We start from the raw sequence: 20370 nt of genomic DNA, 5'->3' as shown, positions 1-20370 counted from the left end.
GTCTATGGAGGCAGATGTGCTTTCTGATTTGATTGTGATTTGGGGGGGTTGCTCTGTAAAAATTATATGAAATCCAGAGGATCCTTGCCTCAGACCTATGTTTTTGCACCGTGGCTGCACCCATGAGTGGTGGGTCTGTGATTTTCATGGTCCAGTTTGAGGAGGCAGATGTGGTCTGTGATTACATTGTGGCTTGAGGATTTTCCCTGTAAAAATCATGAGGATCCCTCCAGATCCCTGCCTCTAAACCACATTTTTGTGCTGTGGCGGAGCCAACACACTGATTTTTGTGGTTCAGTTGGTGGAGGCAGATGTTATCTGTGATATGATGGTATTTGCAGGTATTTTTCTTGTAAAAATCATGAGGATCCCCAAGGATCCCTGCCACGGATCCATGATTTTGTCATGGCTGTGCCCATGAGTGGCAGATCTATTGTTTTTCTGGTTCAGTTCATGGAGGCAGATGTGCTCTGTGATTTGATTGTGGTTTGGGGAAATTGCTTTGTAAAAATCATATGAAATCAAGATGATCCCTGCTCTGAGCTAAGTTTTTGTGCTGTGGTTGTGCCCACGAGTGGCGGATCTATAATTTTTCCGATTCAGTCCATTGAAGCAAATATGCTCTGTGATATGATGGTGTTTTGTGTTATGTTTCTTGTAAAAATCATGTGGAACCCTGCCTCAGATCCCTACCAATTTGGATGGGGAATTACTCTGTAAAAGTCATATGAAATTAAGAGGATCCCTGCCAAGGATCCATGATTTAGTGGATGTGGTGGATCCATGATTTTTTTGGTTCAGGCCATGGAGACAGATGTGCTCTGTGGTTGGTGGTTTTAGGGGTGTCCCCCTCAAAAATCATATGAAATCATGAGGATCCTTTTTTGATTTCATGGATCCTTGTTTTACTTTCTTCCCACAAAATGTAGCAATGGCCTCCAATTTGGATGGCTTTAAAAGGGGGTTAAGACAAATTTCTGGAAAAGAAAGCTATCAGTGGCTTCTAGTCCTGATGACTATATGCTTCCTCCAGCTTCAGAGGTAGTATGCCTCTGTACGCCAGTTGCTGGGGAACATGGGCAGGGGGGCTGCTGTTGCACTCATGTCCTGCCTGTGCGTTTCCGGTGGGCAGCTGGTAGACCACTGTGTGAACAGAAAGGCTCAAGTAACCTTGACAACTGGGATGCTTGGATACCGAAATGACGAGAAGAAAAACCAACCCAGAAAGAAAAACTCTCCCCGGTTTGTCGGGAGCTGCGTTTTCAGTGTGTTTCGTCCTATATCCGTTCTTGACGTCGGTAAGCTTTGTTTTGATATGATTATTTTACTATTGCTAATACGTGTGCCACTTGCTGCAACGAGCGGCACTCCGCCCTCCCCCGTATCCAGCTCAAGAGCTTCCTCCTCCCTCAACGAGGCGGTGCTAGGGAACCCGACAGCCCCCCGGGCTACGGCGCGACGCCCGCCCTTTCTCTTCGGATTAAGAAATGGCGGAGCCCGCGCTGCGCCAGGCTGGGAGCGGGAGGGGCTTCTTGTCCCTCCCAGCGATCGGTAGGCGGAGCCGGCCTCGCGCTGAGAAGGTAACGGGCAGCTTGAGCGGCGTCGCCGCCGTCGCGGCCGCCGCCGCCGCCGCCGCCCTTCCCCCTTTCCCGAGAGGCGCTTATCCGTCGCCGGTGGCGCCTCTTCCCTCCCCCTCCCCCGCCGCCTTTTTCTGGAGGTTACCCGACGGGCTGGAGGAGGAGGAGGAAGTCGCGGGGTTAGGCCTTCTCCCTCCTCCTCTTTTCCGTCTTCTAGTTTGGGCGCTTCGCTCTGCCTTCTCACCTGCTGCCACTGACGGTTGAGAAATAATGGCAGCGCCGGGAAGTCATTTCTTATTGAGGGGAGAAGAGAAGGAGGCGCGCCTCTAAACCGCAGGCTGTGCCCTGGAGGGGTGGGAGAGGAGTGGGGCTTGGTGCAGGGAAGGCGACCCGCAGTCGCGCACTTGCTTCGGATGTAGGTGCCCTTTGACTCAGCAGGACTTATTTCTGAATAATCATGCCTGGGATTGGGCTGCAAGTAACACGTCGCCATTCCATTCTGGTGATGCACTGTGGAGTTCTTCATGCCCAGAAACATCTGTTAACCCCCACCCCATCCCAGGTCTGTTTTGTTTTGCTAAGTATCTAGGAAAACAGGTAGTATGGCAGAGACATGGGGTGTTTCCAGATGAGGCTTTTATTATGCAGTCACTCCGGCTCAGCCACAGAATGTTACGGGTGTGCAGGGGTGCTTCCCGATGTGGCTTTTATGGCGCCACTGCTTTGCCACATTCATGGAAGTTTATGGGGGCCCAGACATCATCTACTTGTAACCCTCCCATGTTTTCTTACCATTTCTTCTGTCTTTTCCCCTAATGCACAAAATCTGTTAAGGCGAAAAAGACAACACCTGTGCAATGCCTTCCAATGGCAAATGCGGTTCAGCGTAAGCAAGTGTCACGTGATGTACGTTGAGGCTAAAAATCCCAGCTTCACGTACATGCTGATGGTATCTGAGCTAGCAGTGACAGACCAAGAAGGAGATCTTGGGACAGTGGTGGAGAACTCAGTGAAAATGTCAATCCAGTGTGTGGCTGCTGTGAAGAAGGCAAATTCCATGTCAGGCATAATTAGAAAAGGAATTGAAAATAAAAGTGTCAATATCATACTGCCCTTATACAAATCTATGGTGCTACCACACTTGGAATACTTTGTACAGTTCTGGTTACCACACCTAAAAAAGGATATTGTAGGGTTGGAAAAAGTATAGAAAAGAACAACCAAAATGATCAAGGGGCTGGAACAACTCCCCTACAAGGAACGGTTACAATATTTGGGACTGTGTAGCTTAGAAATGAGGCAAGTAAGGGGACACATGACAGAGATGTACAAAATTATGAATGGTGTGGAGAAGGTGGATAGGGAGACATTTTTCGCCCTCTCTTATAATGCTAGAACCCAGGGTCATCCCATGAAGCTGATTAGTGGAAGCTTCAGGACAGATAAAAGGAAGTACTTCTTCACACAGTGCATAGTTAAACTGGAATTCACTTCCACAAGATGTAGTGATGGCCACCAATTTGGATGGCTTTAAAAGGGGACTGGACAAAATCGTGGAGGAGAAGGCTGTCAATGGCTCCTAGTCCTGATGGCCCATGTACACCAGTTGCTGGAGCACATGGGTGGGAGGGTGCTATTGCACTCATGTCCTGCTTGTGGGTTTCTATCTGTCTGAACAGAATGCTGGACTAGATGGACCTTGGTCTGATTCAGCATGGCTCCTCTTATGTTCTTAATTGCTACCCATAAAAGCCCTTCATCTGGAAGCATACCGGATCTTATCTTCCATTTGTAAGCCTTCTGTGTTTTCCCACTCTTCTGTCTCTTTTCTTACCACAGACAATGCATTGAGGAGGGAAAGATGGAATACTAGCACAATGTCTTTGACTGGTAGTGGTAGGAGTCATCTGTCTGGAAGCACCATTAAGAGTTTTATTATTTATTAAAAGAATTTATAAGCCACCCTTTATTCTTGGAGATACCATGGCTGTATACAATACGTATGACTATCAGTAGTCATGTAATTAGTTTTGATCAACTCCAAAGTATTCTCTCTGCTTGTGTGAACTTTTAGGTGGCTGTGGCACTATATTATTGTTACATTTGGAGTTTTGCTCAGAGATAGGTGCTTCATAGGAAAATAGGAAACGGACTTATACCGAGTCAGACCGTGGCTCCATTTAGCTCAGTATTGTCAACACTGACTGGCAGTGGCTCAGCAGGGCTTCATGCAGGAGTTTTTCCAGCCCTACCTGCCAAAGATTGAACCTGGGACCTTCTACATGCCCAGCATGTGCTGTAGCACTGAGCCATGCCCCCTCCCTTTCTGCGTAGCACCACCTTACTCTGCGTGTTCTGCTGAGTTCAGTTGGCATTATTCTCAAGTAAGGAAATATGCATGGTATTGCAGCCTCAATTTCTAACAACTCAGGATGCTTCCAGATAGAGGGCTCCTAGCGCTACCAATCAAAAAACATTGTGTAGCTGTTTTGTCTGTTCCTCCATAACTGTTGTTTTGAGGGAAGGGAAAAAAAAAGGCTGAAGAAGTGGTGGAAAAACCCAGGAAGATTACAAATGGAAAATGACTTCTGGACCCCACATAACGTTTTGTGAATGAGGCTGGGTGATTATACAATAAAAGCCTCATCTGGAAGCACCTTTAGTGTTTAGAATCGTAAATTGTATTGTTACTTCAAAACATCCCTTCAGAGGACATTGGACAATGCAATAGGTTCTGCAATATATATTGCAACAACTCTGGCAATATATCATGCCCTATAGCTAGGCCTTCCTCTGACCAGAATATTTCTTCAATTAGAGCTACCTGTTAAATGAGTGGGAGGGGACAGAGGCTAAGTCGAAAAGTCCTCTTTATTATTATAGGGTTTAGGTATAGGAGGAGATTGGTTTTGAGGAGCTGTGTAATATTAGCCTTTAGTGCCTGCAGTTCTTGTATGTTCAGCTAGAATTATTGAGAAGCATGTGAAAACAGATTTTCTTATCTCTTTCCTTGCCTCTCCTGAAAAAAAGTCATACTCATTACGCACATTGATTCAGAAATAAGTCCCATTGTGTTGGTTGTATAGCAGCGTTAAGTTCCTGACCTGCACAGGAGCTAGGGGAGACACCAGCACAGCAGTACAAAGAGCATTCGTTTTGAGTAGTTGTGCAAATTTGAACATTAATAGTTTTTCTTATTTACTGTCCTTATGTATAATTTTTACAACTATTACAGGTTTGAAAGTAGATAATCCAGTCAGCATCGTTACTTGCAAATGAGATGGAGGACAACAAGAGCGAAGAGGTGGTAGATATTATTCATCTTAATGTTGGAGGATATATATATACTGCTAGACGTGAATCTTTATGCCGTTTTAAGGAATCAATGCTAGCATCTATGTTCAGTGGACGGTTTCCCCTAAAAATGGATGACTCAGGTAAAAACTACATAAATTGTAAATAGCTTAAACTTGAAATCCTATTGTAGACTGTTCATCAGAGGGAAAAATCATAAACTGAATTGTATAACATTCTTGCAACTTCTGGTACAAGATGATGAAAATTAGCTAATACAAATAGATTGTAATTGTTATTATTATTTTCAAATAAAGTAGAAAAATAATAATACTTCAATTTCAAGGATAAAACTTTCCAATAGTTTTTAAAGTGTGGCGGGATTGTAAATAGGCTTAGAAGGTGTAAAATGCCACTAACTCTAGTTTTGTGCTGGAAGGAAGGATTTCCAGAATTTGCACCTTCATACATCATTTGTATCATCCAGATTATAATGTGCTATGAGATATTTGCTTGGTAAACAGATGCAGAAACCTAAAGAGTAGAATCCAGTGTTAGAGTAGATCCATTAAAATGAATGGGACATAAGTTAATCATGACTGACATGTCATGACAAGTCCAATCTATTTCATAACACTAGACTACTCTTAAGTAGGACTAACATTGGATACAACCCACAGTGTTGAATAATGCTTTTCTGCCAAACAGATTTCCAGCGTATTTAGAATTTGGCAGATTTTCCTCGGGGGAAAAATACAATGTGGCACCAGCCTTTTAGTCTTATCATGCTCTATCCCAAATTTCGCTAAAGCAGAAAGGTAAACTCTTTGAATAATGAAGAAGAGCATTCTTTCTCCAAGCGTGGCTTAAACCTTCTGGTTTCTGTCATCTGCTGTGGTTCACTCTTCATCCCTCCCGTTCCCCCCTCTGCTTGCAAACTTTTGCTTGGAGCCTGCATAGAAGCGAGCCAAGGCCCATACTACAGAGTAAAGCAAAAACAAACACTTTTCTAGCATCATTAAATCAGTGGGTCTGTTCAGATGTACACTGAGAGACGATGGTTAGGGTAACAATGAGGTGTGTGTGTTAGCATAACCATGACATGCGCGCCCATCACACAATCAGGAACCACGTGGCACTGTGTGGTTCCCGTAACCACCTCCTCCATAGTTACCTTAGCCATCCTCCTGCCGCTGCCGGTGATCCCAGCAGCCCTCACACCACAAAAATGCATGCAGTGGCTGCTCTGTCCATCATGATGCTCTGGTGACCATAGAGAAAGTCTGCAGGAGCTAGAGTGTCACCAGAAGTACCAGGTGTTCTAGGCTGCCATCTCTATGGGTGTGGCCTAGAAACTACTTGGAGCTTGTTTTAACCAACAGGGAGCATGACAGACGTAATGGTAAGCCACCCCAGGGCCCCTTAACTCTGCTGCAGAGTGGTGGTTCCGTGGGGGTGGTTCCGTGGGGGTGGTTCCGTGGGGGTGGTTCAGGTTAGCGGGTTTTTCTCCACCCAGACAACATGCTAAGCCACTGTGGTTTGCGCAAATTTCCTGACCATCATGGCTTAGTGTGATGTCTGAATAGGCCCAGTGTGTCCTTGGAGAAGATTTCTTTCTGACTCCAAATACTGCAGTTAGGCAGACCCTTAGTATAAGGAGAAGTTAACTCTAGAGGCCCTCCAAAGAAAAAAATTACCAGGGCAATGTCTCTTCTCTTCTCAGTGCCTTGATGATGGTGTCTCAATCTATGATGTCCTAGAGGAAAGTAGTAGGAAAACATTCTTTACATAGCTAGGCCTTCTATAAGAGTACCTGATAAGAAATTAAACTTCCCACACTATCTACAGTTGGGCTAAATACCTTTATTAGGACCATCCAAAAATGTCACCAAAATTTTGAGGTCTCCAGAACTCTTAATCAGGCTAGATGGTCCAAAAAAAGGATGGGGGAAAGAAACAGAAAACTCCAAAAAATTGGCCAGATGTTGTGGCCATGAGACAAAAGCTTGCATACTTTTGTGGCATTTTGATTGGTCCTAATAAAAGTATTGCACAAATGGGAGTTTGCTTTTTTTCTAATGGACCTACATGGCTGTGTTTGTTTTATTCCACATTATGTTCAGATTTAACAATTTATCATGGCTGTGCAGTGCTTTCCAGAAGTAATAAGCTGATGTGGCTGAGGAAAGAATTAGCTACTTTATGCTGTTTGGCTTTTCATATTCTTTTATCAGTTAAAATTCACACACAGGTTTTCTGTGCCCAGTACTTTATTTAAGCGAGTCTGAAAGAGGAATGGTTGAAAGAGAAGATAGGCCTTAAAAAAAGTTATTGCACTACTAATGAAGGCATACTGGGATACCTTTGCATGGTGAATAGGCAGCTTGGATGTAGTTGAATGACACCCTTATCAAAATATATTTAAGAGTTCAAAGGTGTTTTGAACTGGAGAACCATTCTGGTGTTGTAGTGGTTAAAGTGTTGGACTAAAATTGGGCAGACCTGGGTTCAGATCTGCATTCAGCCATCAAGTTCAGTGGGTGACTTTGGGCCAGTTACTCTCTCTCAGTCTAACCTACTGAGGGTTGTTGTGAGAAAAAAGGAGGTGAAGGACCATGTAAGCTGTCTTGAGATCCTTGGAGAAAAGGCAGGGTAGACATGTAAGAAATAAACATTTTTTATTTGCCTTTTCAGGAGCATGCTTTATTGATCGAGATGGCAACCTCTTTAAATACCTCTTAGATTATCTTCATGGAGAAGTTCGGCTTCCAGAAGACAAGCAAACACAAATTGCATTGCAGGAAGAAGCTGATTACTTTGGCATTCCTTACCCTTACAATCTTGCTGATCATTTGGCTAATGAAATGGAGACATATTCTTTAAGATTTAATATAGAACTTAAAAAGGTCTTGGAATGTTCTTATGCTCTTAAATTAATCTGTGTGTCTCAAAATGTGATAGAGGGACAAGGAGAGGGCTAGCAACAGGTCCTGGCCCTAATGGTGGGTTACACACCACCTCTAGCCTTATACTGGGGTTGGGATCTTACTCCATATCCACAACCTGTTGTGTCTGGGCTGGCAGGGAGTGGGTGAGAAGAGTAGCTAGTATTAAAAGGCTAGAGTAAATGTAGTTTCATTTTGTTGTTACAGCCAGCAGTGTTCTCAGTCTAGTAGAGTAAAATAAATGCTCCATATATTTAAACATTCTGCATATGTTTAATCACAACACCATAACAATCATATAGAGAATTCAGTACTGCACTTGAATTGTGCTATGCTTTCTCTAGAACATTTATAATAGAATCTAATGTAAAGCCTCTGTAAAAACTTCTCTTGACTGTTTACATCCAGCAGATGACACTGAACACCTAGAAGTAATACTTTGAGTAAGATGGTGTTATGTTATATTCTGTTCTTCAAAGTAGAAGCAGTAAGACTGCAGTCCTATGCATATTTGCTTGGGAGTAAATACTGCTGATCTCAGTGGAACGTATGAGTAAACAGGCACAAGATTAAGCTGTACACCTTTTTGGTACTCTTTTTTTAAACCTCCAAGTACGGAAAATAAGATACTATATATCTATGATGTTTGACTTTGTATATCTATCTTTTTTCAGGCACTCATTGGTTTTTGTGACTCTTATGGCTTAATATGCAGTAAGCCTACAGTTTGGGTCTTACACTATCTCAACAGTTCTGGTTCAAGTTGTGAGAGTAGAATAATTGGTGTGTATGCCACAAAAGCAGATGGAACAACTTCGATTGAAAAGGAACTGGGGGGAAGAATGCATAGCAAAAATATTTACAAGAGGTGAGAATCTTCACAGCCAGTATCCACTGCTGGCAGTCTGCCCGTGCCAATCATGTTGTGCTAGCAGGAATGGGAAATTAGTGCTTCATAGTGCAACCCCACAAACTAGCTCAAACTATCGCTTCCGGAATGGAGCAAGTCAGCAGAGTTCCCCTCCATGAGCCCTGCTGACTTGCCCTATTATGGAAGCACTCATTTAGGCTAGCTTCTTGTTGCACTAGTGGTTGTTACCCCATAAGATTGTATTTTAATTAATTTGTGAGAGCCTTGGATTTTCTTTCTAGAGGACAATAATAGATTTGTAAAGACCCCTGTGCACATCTCTGTCTAGCATGCTCTTAGAGTTCAGAGATATTTAGTTATGTAAATTGCCTTAGGCTGCTGTCTTATACCTACTTACCTGGGAGTAAGCGCCTTTGAACTTCATGGGATTGACTTCTGATTAGATAGGCCTAGGATTGCACTGTTAGAGTGCAATCTTATTGGGATAGGCGGTCGCTCTGAGTTCAGAGGCGGCTGCCTATCCCATGCAGGACAGGAGCAGTGTGGAGGGGATCTTCCCCTCCATGCTTCAGCCCCCCTATATTCATGGCTAGACAGCCGTGCAAAGTTTGCGGGGGGGGGGGGGAACGCTGGACGATGCATAGGAAGCGTTGGAAAGGCACTTCCACCTGCCCCGGCCCACCCCCAGGAATGCCCTGTTTTCGCTGCTCTTACGAGCACAGAGCATGGGGCCAATCCGCACTACCTATGAGGCAGCGCAGGAGCGGGTGGAGGTCAGTTCTCAGGGAACCGACCTATCCTATGGCCGTCTAGCTGCTGACTAGTGGCCATAGGATTGCACCCTTAATTAAGTTAATATAAGTAGTATAGTATTAAATACTCTGAATCTTAACTGATTGTAAGCAAAGGCCAGGAACATTTAAATACATCTCTTCCAGGAAATGAATTTAACAGTAGCTCACTGGGATATATTAAACAACTAAAGATGTATTTGGCTATTTGTCAGAGAAGACTCAAAAGATTTACTGCACCCCAAACCGAAAGACTTAAAGGCTCTATTGTGTACTTTGTTAGTTGAGTGTGTTGCTTTAACCTTGGTACAAACAAAGAAAGTAAAGGGAAAATTAAAATACATTTGCAGTCGACAATTTGAATTTCATCAGCATTCTTGTTTAAAGTCAGTGATTCTAATCTAGTGCAGAGGTAGCTGTGTGTTTTCCAAATGAAATCACTGAAGCTTAAGCAGACTGGGTCCATTGAGACTAACCCTAGTGTAGTTATCTTTACTTTGGCAGAATGATTTATGAGTTGCTGTTAAAAGTTCCCATTTGTTTTAGAAAAATTGCACTTTTGTTGTTTCTTTATAAAGTGAAATTTATAGCGGTGACCAGCTACACACACATGTGTGGTTATATATAAACAGTGTAGTGGACACCATTTACAGCCGTAACAATAAGTGTCCATAATCACATGATTCTCTTGAGCATAAAAGATATTTATGTATTTACATTTATATACTGACTTATCTTCTAAAAAGCCATCAAGGCAGTGTCAATAATTAAAACCAATAAAACCAAGAACACTAAAAAGTAAAAGCATTAAATTACAGATTTTGAAAGACTAAATCAAAAAGATGCATCTTCATGGCCTTTCTAAAGGCCAAGGGAGAGGGGGTCAATCGTAGTTCTTGAGGGAGTGCATTCCATAGTTTGGGGGCAATACAGGAGAAAGCCCGTTTGTGCATGCCCCACAAATGGGCCTCTGTGGATACCCTAGCCCTCAAAAGGGCCTCTCGTGCATATCTTAATATCCAGGGAGGTTCCTAGCAAGACAGGCGACCCCTTAGATCAGTGGTCTCCAAAGTGAGGTGTGTGCACCCCAGGGGCTGCACAAGACAATCCAATGGGGGGTGCAAGCTGCTTGATAATTGAGCAGCCTCCTGCCGCCCCGATGAGCTGCCATTGTATGCAATGGTGGTGGTGGCCGAGGCAGCAGGATAAGATGAGAGCTGAGAGGGAAATTCCATGGCTCCAGTCCTATCCTGCCTCTGCTGCGGACACCAAGAGCAACTGTGCCAGTGTCTGCCAGGCACGGCAGAGGAAGCCAGCATTGGAGCAGCTGCCATCCTGCTGAAGGAGAGCGGGAAGGAGATTAACCCTTCCCATTCTTCTTTGGCAGAATGAAGCTGAGAAGAAGTATGTGCTGTGTCAGCTATGACAGCCATTAAAACCAAGTATCAGAATAAACTGAACTTAGAACCAGACCTTCGAATTGCTGTATCACAAAGTGTTAAACCAAGATTTTCAAATATAATGAAGTGCATTCAATCACATTGCTCTCACTAAAAAATATTATATTAATAATATATATTTTTAGTGAGAGCAAAAAGATGTTTTGTACTGTTAATAAATAAAATGAAAAACATTATTTATAAATATACATTGGGGGTACATGCTCAAAATTTTTTTACTGACGGGTGCACAATCAAAAAGGTTTGGAGAGCACTGCCTTAGATAGTCAGCTCTTAAGCTATTTAGGGCTCCAAAGGTTAAAACCTGAATTGCACCCAGAAAGCAATTGGCAGCCAGTGCAGGCTTTTCAGGACAAGTTTAATATACTCCTGACACTGTGCACCAGTTAGCAGTCTGGCTGCCATATTTTGCACCAATTGAAACCTCTGGACAATACTCAGGGGTAGTCCTATCTAGAGCACATTGCAATAGTCTAAACGTGATCCTCACATTCATATAAAGTTGGGGAAATGGTGTATTGCATTTTAAATGTAAACATTTTTAGACTTTAGCAGATCTTTTTTTCAATTTGCAAAGTAATGTGATTTGTCTTTTCTGTCATTCTCTCTAGAGAGGCTGGAAACAATGTCCAATACATCTGGAGTTATTATTCAGTCACGGAATTGAAAAAGATGATGGATGCCTTTGAGTCATGGGAAGGGAGAGGTACATTGTCTTTAGATGGTATTTTCCATAAAGAATATAAATATTTATCCTGAATTAGGTGTCAGCTAGGGAAAGATTGCTAGGGTATGTTTTTAATTATTCTTCAACAACATAAGAAAATGGGTTAGTCCAATTCGCTGTGTTTGGTGGGAAATCTTGAACTTGGCAGAATCCTGTTTCATGGAAGCATTAACCTCTTTAGAAATCTAAGCTTAAACTAGCCCTATGGGCTCTTAAAGTAGTTGACATAGCATATTATTTTGCTTTACAGTTCTGTAGGAGCGAGGATAAATTTAAGTTTGCAGACAGAAGTTTATGGAATATTGTTGAAAGATTGTGTATTGCCTTTAAAACTTAATACATTTTCACCACTGGTTGTTGATTTTAGTTGGTCTGGGAAGAAAGCATATACATCTGCCTCTTAGCCTAAATAAATCCAGGTTTCTTGAACATTAATGTCATTTACATCAAGCATCAGCTGTCCACCATTTCAGTCTCATTAAGAACTTAGAAGGCAAATGTGAAATACACAGTAGTATCAGATAGTTCTGGGGAGAGATTTGTCTGGAAAGGGTTTGGCCCTTTGTGTGTCATAAATGTCAGTTTAAAGTTAAATACTTCTGCTTGAAGAAGAGATTGTGAATGTTGAAAACTTGCACATGCTTACTTGCAGGAGTTGGTTCTTTAAGTATCTTAATTATTTTCTCCTTTCTTTACCGAAACTGACATGACGCCACCACTTCAGACACATTTTGTGAGAGAGGAATAAAGGATTGTAAAGGAAAACAATAGCTCTGAATTAGGAAAAATGATTCAGGATGGTGTTTGTTGCACCCTAATGATGAGATCACCAAACACAGCATTATAGTTGATCCCTTGAAAGATATGTGGTGATAAAAAGAGGTAGTTGGTTGCTGGCCAACTTTGGGATGATACTGATTATCTCAACCCATTTCAGTTGGGTTTTATGCAAGGTTTTGGGATGGAGACTGCCTTGGTCGCCTTTGCCAGTAGAAAGACCAGGGGAGTTCATCCCTATTGGTTCTCCTAGACCTCTCAGCATCTTTCGAGACCATCGACCATGGTATCCTTCTGGGGAGGCTGTCTCAGGTGGGAGTTGGAGGCACTGTTTTACAGTGGTTCTACTTTGACGGCCAGTTCCAGAAGGTGGTGCTGGGTGAATATAGCACTGCCACATGGAGACTCTGTTGTGATGTCCCTCAGAGCTCAATTTTGTCCCCCATGCTTTGTAACATCTACATAAACTGCTGGGAGATGTTGTCTGGATGGAAGTGTCATCAATATGCAGATGACACCCAACTCTGCTGCACCTTTTCATCAAATGCTGGTGAGGCAGTGACTATCCTGAACTGGTGCTTGGCCTCAGTAATGGACTGGATGAGGGCCAGTAAGGTGAGACTCAATCCAGACAAGATGGAGGTTCTGGTAGTATAGGGTTCATCTGTCCAATTAAGTGGCATTAACTTGCTCTAAATGGAGTCCCCCCCCCCCCCCCAAGAAGAAGAATGTTTGTGGTCTAGGAGTGCTTATAGATCCAGCTCTGTCACTTGAGGCTCAAGTGGCTTCACTGGTACAAAGTGCCTTTTATCAGCCTTGGCAGATACTCCAGCTACAACCCTACCTGGATAGAGATAGTCTAGCTACAGTTATTATGGACTGATACCCTTCCGCCTGGATTATTGCAGTATGTTATATATGGGACTACCTCTGAAGACGGTCTGGAAACTTCAGTTAGTGCAGAATAGAGCAGCAAGGCTGCTTATTTAATTAATTAATTAATTAATTAATTAATTAAAACATTTCTTGGCCACCTTTCAGGGCAGAAGCCCTCCCAAGCTAGCTTACAGCAATACAATACATAAAACAGTTAAAATATTAAAAGTGGGGAAAAAAAGCTTGCTGGGACTGGCCATTTTTTAACATATTAATTCAGGTTTGTGTCAATGTCATTGGTTGCCAGTCAGTTTCCAGGCCCAATTCAAAGTGTTAGTGCTGACCTTTAAAGCCCTAAACGGCTTAGGACCAGTCTACCTGAAGGAGCGCCTTCTCCCATGTGTTCCTGCTCAGTTGCTAAGATCGTCTTCAGAGGCTTTTGTCTGGATGTCACTGCCCAGAGAGGTGTGCTGTGTGATTACCAGGGAAAGAGCCTTCTCTGTAGTGCCCCCTGGTCTATGGAATACCCTTCCCAGGGAGATCCGCCTGGCATGTTCACTGTATACCGGTTAAGACCCTTCCTCTTAAAGGAGGCATTTAACCTTTAACCTGTTGTTTTATTAATTTTACTGCTGGCTCCTCAATGTTTTAAATATTGTAAATGTTTAATATTGTATTATTTTGATACTCGTATTGTTGTGTTATTATTTCTATTTATTTTTGGTTATAATGTTGTTGTTGTTTGGCTTTATGATTGTAAACTGCTGCAAGGGCACTTGCCAGTTGGATGATATACTACTACTACTAACATCTGTGATCCCTGATCAAAATATGTGTGAGTTTTGTTAAAACAGTTTCCAAATATGACATTATACATCTTAAATATTTTGAAATAATATATTTGAAATTACAAGGTGTCAGTTACTGGCGAGTACCACAGGAACTGATAGAATGTTGGACTCTTGAGGAGCGCCCTTTGAAAGGAAGTGTGGAAAACATGTCTCCAGTTCGTAAAAGGTACATCCCTTTAATCATGGTTAGTTTGCTTGTAGAAGACTCCATGTGTAGCAGAGGCTACTTTGAGCTTGTTTTTAAAAATAGCATTAACACCCCCTAGATATTAAAAATATTTACGGAAAACGAAATGATTATGTAGACAAGTGTATTACAAAGTCGGATATATTATTAACAAAACTATAAAATAAATGTTAAATACAATGTAAAAAAGCCAGTCTGAAAACTACAATCTCACAAATGATAAGAGTTCCATCTGCAAATGAATACCTTACAACAGGAAAACAGGTAAATTGTAACAACACAATCCACATATATTCATGTGATGGTCCACTTGCTATATATTACATAGACCAATTCCAAGCCAGTCACCAGCCCATTTCATAATAACTTAATCACGAGCGTAAGACAGAATAATTGAAAATAGCCTGTATTATTGGATAATAAAGAAGATGATTTCTCTTCTATTTGTGCCAAACATAATTGGTTCCCACCAGTATGTTATCCTGGTTGTTCTTTTTGATGGCTGAATAAACATGTATTTGAATAATTACTCCTGTTGCAATTTTAAACGTATACTGGAATAAAAAGAATATTGCACCCAGGTGAATAAAGGAGGCATTCTCAATTGTATCATTGTTTTGGTCTGCACAAAATCCCCAAAGTACTAGATTCGGTTAACCTCTTTTATTTACAGGCGAATAATAGACCTTTCTGAAGAGGAAGAAAGTCAACTGAACAGTAGAGGAAGTCGAAAGCCAATTCAGTTTTCTGGTCCTTCAACAAGTACCCATATCAAAGTTAAGAACTCTACTTCTTTAAAAATAGCAGTATGTCCTACTTCATCTTCCCAGATTACTCTTAAGCGAACTTGCGGAGACAGGTGTTTACCATGCAAAGAAGTATCGAAAACTCTCATTGAAGAGTCCACACCATTGACTAAAAACTCTCGGGCATCTCTTAGGAGCACTGAAAATGGAGTAGTCTGTCGAATGACCCTGAAGGCCCCATTGTCCAAGAAACCTGCAACCAATCGTGTGGTAAAACTGAAGCGGACTCCACTCTGTAATGAATTATTAGCTCAACACCCTTCATCAGTACTAACCAAGATAGCTGCGCAGCAAGATCCATTGGTTGCAGTTGCCTCCACTTCTGCATCCCAGAAGTTAAGCAAGGAGGAACTTGGGCTCTCAATGGAAAGTGTCAATGTTAAAAATCATTTACAAAATAACCAGCTGAAGGATGAAGCATGATGTTTATATATTGATGTAGTTATTGCTCACTATTTTCTAAAGGCAGAACTTCTGACCCTCTAAGAGGACAAATAAAAGTGTCACATTACAGAGAAAAATTGGGAAGCTATTTAACCTTTTTAATAAGCTGTATGAAAAGTATGCTTTTTCCACAGTGTGCGGCACAAGGGGTACATGGAAGGTTGTTTTTTTGTTTTGGAATAGTTATAGTTTTGTTGAAAGGAAAAGATCCTGAAGCGCCAGTGAGTATGGTCTATAATAATTATTCATTGCTCAAATCTCTAAAATGTTCCTGAAGATTAATTGCTCTTGATGAAGAAGAGACTTCATCTCAAAATGTGTAGAACAGAGCATTTTAGAGATTTGTACAATCAATAATTATTATAGGCCATATAATAATTATAGGTGCGTTGGGATCTTTTCCTTCCTGGTGTTTTTTGTGCATAGTGCCTTCCCTCTCAGTTTTCTGTAGTTTGTCTGGTCACTCATTACATTATAGAGATCAAATGTGGGATGGTAGTCATTTTTGAACAGAATCTATGCCAGGCTCTGTATACCCTGTGCTTTAAAAATAAGTCCAGATGTTGCCGTCAATACAAGTTTTGTATAATTTACTCTGCAGTTATTGTTTTTTGTGTAATTTATTCTTCAGCTAGTGTTGGACAGCAGTAAGGGGCTACAGAGGGCAGCGAAGCCTCTTCCCCTTGAGTGCTGGAATTCTTACTCCACAGTTTAGACTACTCAGTTTTCAACAGGCAATGTTCACATATTTTCAAGAATATCTTTGTGTATATTAGAGTTTAAAAGCTGTTTAAAAAAAAAAGAAAAAGGAAGCTTAGATTCCTGGATTCTGCAGGCAATACCACATTCTGTTGCTTTTCTATGCTCCTGTGAAATCACAGCATACATGCAGCAGTGCAAATGTATGTCTGGAATGCTAAAATAGAAAGGACTTATAAGGTCTATTTAGCCTGCAATTACATGATTCCAGTCTCCAGAAAAAAAGTTTTGACAACTTCAGCAGGAACCTTATTGATTATCTCAGTGCTGCATGCAGTTATGATAAACAGCTGAAACAACAATGAACTTTGTTATAGTAATGTAACTTGTATATTTATTTGCCTCTGCCATTCCTGTGGCCTTGGTAAGCAGTTCTTTGTACTCTCCTTGAAGTGTCCATCCCTTAGTTGTTGCTGCCAATGCCCAGTTCATGTCAATGCTTTTCATTTTCTACTCCAAATCCTCTCAACTTTGTTTCCATCTTAAAATGCAATGATTAGAACACTAGTGATCCTTCCCTAGGCTCAAATATAGTAGTAATGTTGTTGTTCATGCTGCTGTTAATGACAATTTCTTTCTGCAACATTTCCCCCTCCCCCCTTCAGTTTAGTATTACACACACAGCAGTTTCAATTTTTGCTTCAGTTTATAAAGGCTATTTTGACTTTTAATTCTTAATTGTGTTTGATAGTTTCCCAAGCTTTTGAAATTGCAGATTTGATGAGTTACACTTTCGAACTCATCAAATTGCAGATTTGATGAGTTACACTCATTAGGAAGATTGGCTTTAGGATAGACTGTGCAATGCCACTTATTATCTCCTTTAACCCCCACCCCCAGTTGCCATGAAATAATTATTTAGTACTTCTTTGGTATGGTGTTTTTTGCCTGTTGGGTAAACACTCTGTGCAAAGTGAAACAAGCATGCTGAGACTGTGCTAGTGAGCAGTCCTGGCACATATGCTATCTGCAACTTGTGCACATAGTCCCTCTAGTCTCTGAGGATTTGTCTTCTATTTTTCTGAAGCGATACCTGCCAACTCTTGCAAAGAACTGAATCATCAACATAAGAGTGTGGGCTGGTGCCTTCACAGTGTCAATTCTGGGGAAGAGAACACTGGCAGTGCATAACTAGCAGCAGCCATTTTCTTAGCTTTCTTGGCCATAGTACATGTGTTGACAATGAATATTGAGAAGTCCACAAAAAACGTGGGGTGAATGGGTCAAATTTGTTTCTAACTTTAGCAATTGTAAAGGGACACTCCTGTGCTCCTCCACTCAAACCTGAAGTGAACCTTCACCCTCACTGTCTGCATGCAGATTGTGAGGGTCACATGCACGCACATATATTTTATCAGCTGTTTACAAGTTAAAACAACAGCATACAACTGCCTAAAACCAAAACTATACCAAATATAAAGAGCAGAGTCTAACAAATTGACTATCAAAGACTGAACAACAAAAAATTTTGACCTTTGGAGGGAAAACAATGTGAATCACTTAATGAAAGGTATGCCAAAGTTCCAGAGCTGCAGACCAAGGTTCTACCTGTGGAGGGTTTCTCTCCATATGTGATGGAATCTTTAGGAGTGCCTCATTGGTAGATCTTAATTATTGGGAGGCACTGTTCCCAGAGATGATCAAGACCCTGGCCACTGTGGGCTTTAAAGACTGAACTGGACCTATAAACTAATCAGAAACTACTACAGCTATTTTAAAATATTATATGAGAAAATCAATAATTGAGCCACTAGATAGCTCCTGTTGAAATTTCTGAACAGTCTTGAAAGGCAGCCCCAGCTAGACTGCATTATAGCAGTCCAGTCGGAAAGGAACCAAAGCATGAATGATAGTGCCAGGTTTTATCTTCCAGTAGCAAGTATAGCTGATGCTAATAAAAAGCAGTTTGGGGCACAGCTGCAACCTGGGCATTCAGGAGCAATGTTGGTTCCAGCAGTACCTGAAACTATAAATCTAGACCTTATGCAAGAGTGTAGTTCCATCCAAAACAAGCATTACCCCAGCCAACTGATCCACCAAGTTCCCCCACAATAATTTCTGTTTTACCAGTACTACATTTTTTCACCTTGAATTGTCCAAATTTCTATTGTGGCATTAACTTGATTCAGACTGAAAATAACTTAATTGATTGTCTAGTGTTTTGGCAGTCCCTTGATTTGCATTGAGTGCTCTTGAGTTCATGACTAATTCTAAAATGATCATAATTCAAATCTAAAGGTGCTAATAAAATAATAATTAATAAAGTCAGTGTTAATTAACAAGAAACATGTTTTTGCTAATCTTTGTCTTTAGGGGTAAATATTTTTTTCTTCTCTTTTTCACAAAATAGGTAAACTTATATTAACTAGACGAGATCAAGAACTATAGAACAAACTTTGTCCTTTTTGATGTGCCTATATCTTGTGGCTGTGGTCTTCTGCCTAGAGTAGTTCATAACGTTAAGTGATGTTACCTTTCACACAATAGCATGATCTATAATATGGCTTTACAAACAGTGCAGTCCTATGCATGTCTACTCTGAAATGATTCCCATTTAGTTCAGTGGGACTTAATCCCAGGTAAGTATTTATAGGGTTGCAGGTTAAATGACTCTCTATTGCAGAGGTGCATAAGAACATAAAAAAGAGCCATGCTAGATCAGACCAAAGGCTATCTAGTCCAGCATTCTGTTCACACAATGGCCAAACTGCTATCTGTGAGAAGCGCACAAGTAGAACATGAGTGTAATAGCACCCTCCTGCTCATGATCCCTAACCTATTTAGGCATTCTGAGCCTCAGTAGGCTATTATTATTACTGTTTTTTTACTGTCTTACCTACAGGCAGGAGTGAAACTGGGCAAGGAGGAAGGAACAACACAGGACAGTGGTCAGAGGGAGCAATCCTATGGCCGCTAGACAGCCATAGGATATCTTGTTTTCTGGGAACTGACCTCAGAGCCCGTGCTCTGAGGTCGGTTCCCAGAGAACCAACCTCCCTCCACTTCCATGCTGCCTCAGAGGCAACGCAGAACAGCCCTGCCCTCCACACTCACAAGAGGAGCGCAGAGTGGCCTAAAAGGGGCGTGGCTTGGGGCGTTCCGGGGCGGGGAGGGTGGAAATGGCTGTACAACACATCCAATGTGTCGTACAGCAGCCTCCTCCCCCTTTCAGCCCTCCCGCAGCTAGACAGCCACAATTGGTTGTCTAGCCACAAATACAAGCCAGGAGGAGTGTGGAGGGAACGATCCCCTCCGTGCTTCTCCTGCCCTGCATTGGATAGGCAGTCGCCTCTGATTTCGGAGGCAGCTGCCTATCTGAATAGGACTACGCCCTAAGTGTACCATTATTTAGATTCTAAAATTAATTTCTTATGCAGTGGAGTATCCCCCCATGCACACACTTGCAACGATGACAGTACAAGGATTCTAAACGTAATGTTCAGTACAAGAAAATTATTTGCATGTGACTGGGCATGGTTAGACAGCCCGTTAGCTGTTATCAGCAGATGCGATTCATATGACATTAGTTAAATTAGTAATTTTTAAATTAGTAATGCAGACGATACCACCCTAATGGCAGAAAGCGAAGAGGATCTAAAGAGCCTCTTGTTGAGGGTGAAAGAGGAGAGTGCAAAAGCTGGTTTGAAACTCAACATTAAAAAAACTAAGATCATGGCATCTGGCCCCATCACTTCCTGGCATATAGAAGGGGAAGAAATGGAAGCAGTGACAGATTTTACTTTCTTGGGCTCCAAGATCACCGCAGATGGTGACTGTAGCCATGAAATTAAAAGACACTTGCTCCTTGGGAGGAAAGCTATGGCCAACCTAGACAGCATAGTAAGAAGCAGAGACATCACCTTGCCGACAAAGGTCCGTCTAATCAAAGCTATGGTTTTCCCAGTAGTAATGTATGGCTGTGAGAGCTGGACTATAAGGAAGGCTGAGCGCCGAAGAATTGATGCTTTCGAACTGTGGTGCTGGAGAAGACTCTTACGAGTGCCC

At 41.8% G+C, this 20370-nt stretch overlaps 1 protein-coding gene across 3 annotated transcripts; it reads left to right on the top strand.

The window, feature by feature from the left end:
• Nucleotides 1-1209: 1209 nt before the first annotated feature.
• On the top strand, nt 1210-18642 carry KCTD18 (potassium channel tetramerization domain containing 18). 3 transcript variants are annotated; one of them, XM_084817091.1, is made up of 7 exons: nt 1210-1298; nt 4813-5014; nt 7566-7777; nt 8491-8684; nt 11550-11644; nt 14233-14335; nt 15030-18642. In XM_084817091.1, exons 2-7 carry the CDS (start codon nt 4858-4860, stop codon nt 15583-15585), a joined length of 1317 nt encoding a protein of 438 aa, XP_084673217.1. In that variant the 5' UTR covers nt 1210-1298; nt 4813-4857; the 3' UTR covers nt 15586-18642. The 3 variants fall into 3 exon arrangements, with proteins under 3 accessions (XP_084673217.1, XP_084673202.1, XP_084673210.1); XM_084817076.1 differs by lacking the exon at nt 1210-1298 and adding an exon at nt 1468-1580; XM_084817084.1 differs by lacking the exon at nt 1210-1298 and adding an exon at nt 1468-2139.
• Nucleotides 18643-20370: the final 1728 nt, after the last annotated feature.

Source organism: Heloderma suspectum, chromosome 1, assembly GCF_057233095.1.
Source record: "Heloderma suspectum isolate Gila_16-S chromosome 1, 16-S_ref, whole genome shotgun sequence".
Lineage (NCBI taxonomy): Eukaryota > Metazoa > Chordata > Lepidosauria > Squamata > Helodermatidae > Heloderma > Heloderma suspectum.
Note: the sequence above shows the minus strand (reverse complement) of the source record. Positions and strands in the feature narration are given on the sequence as shown.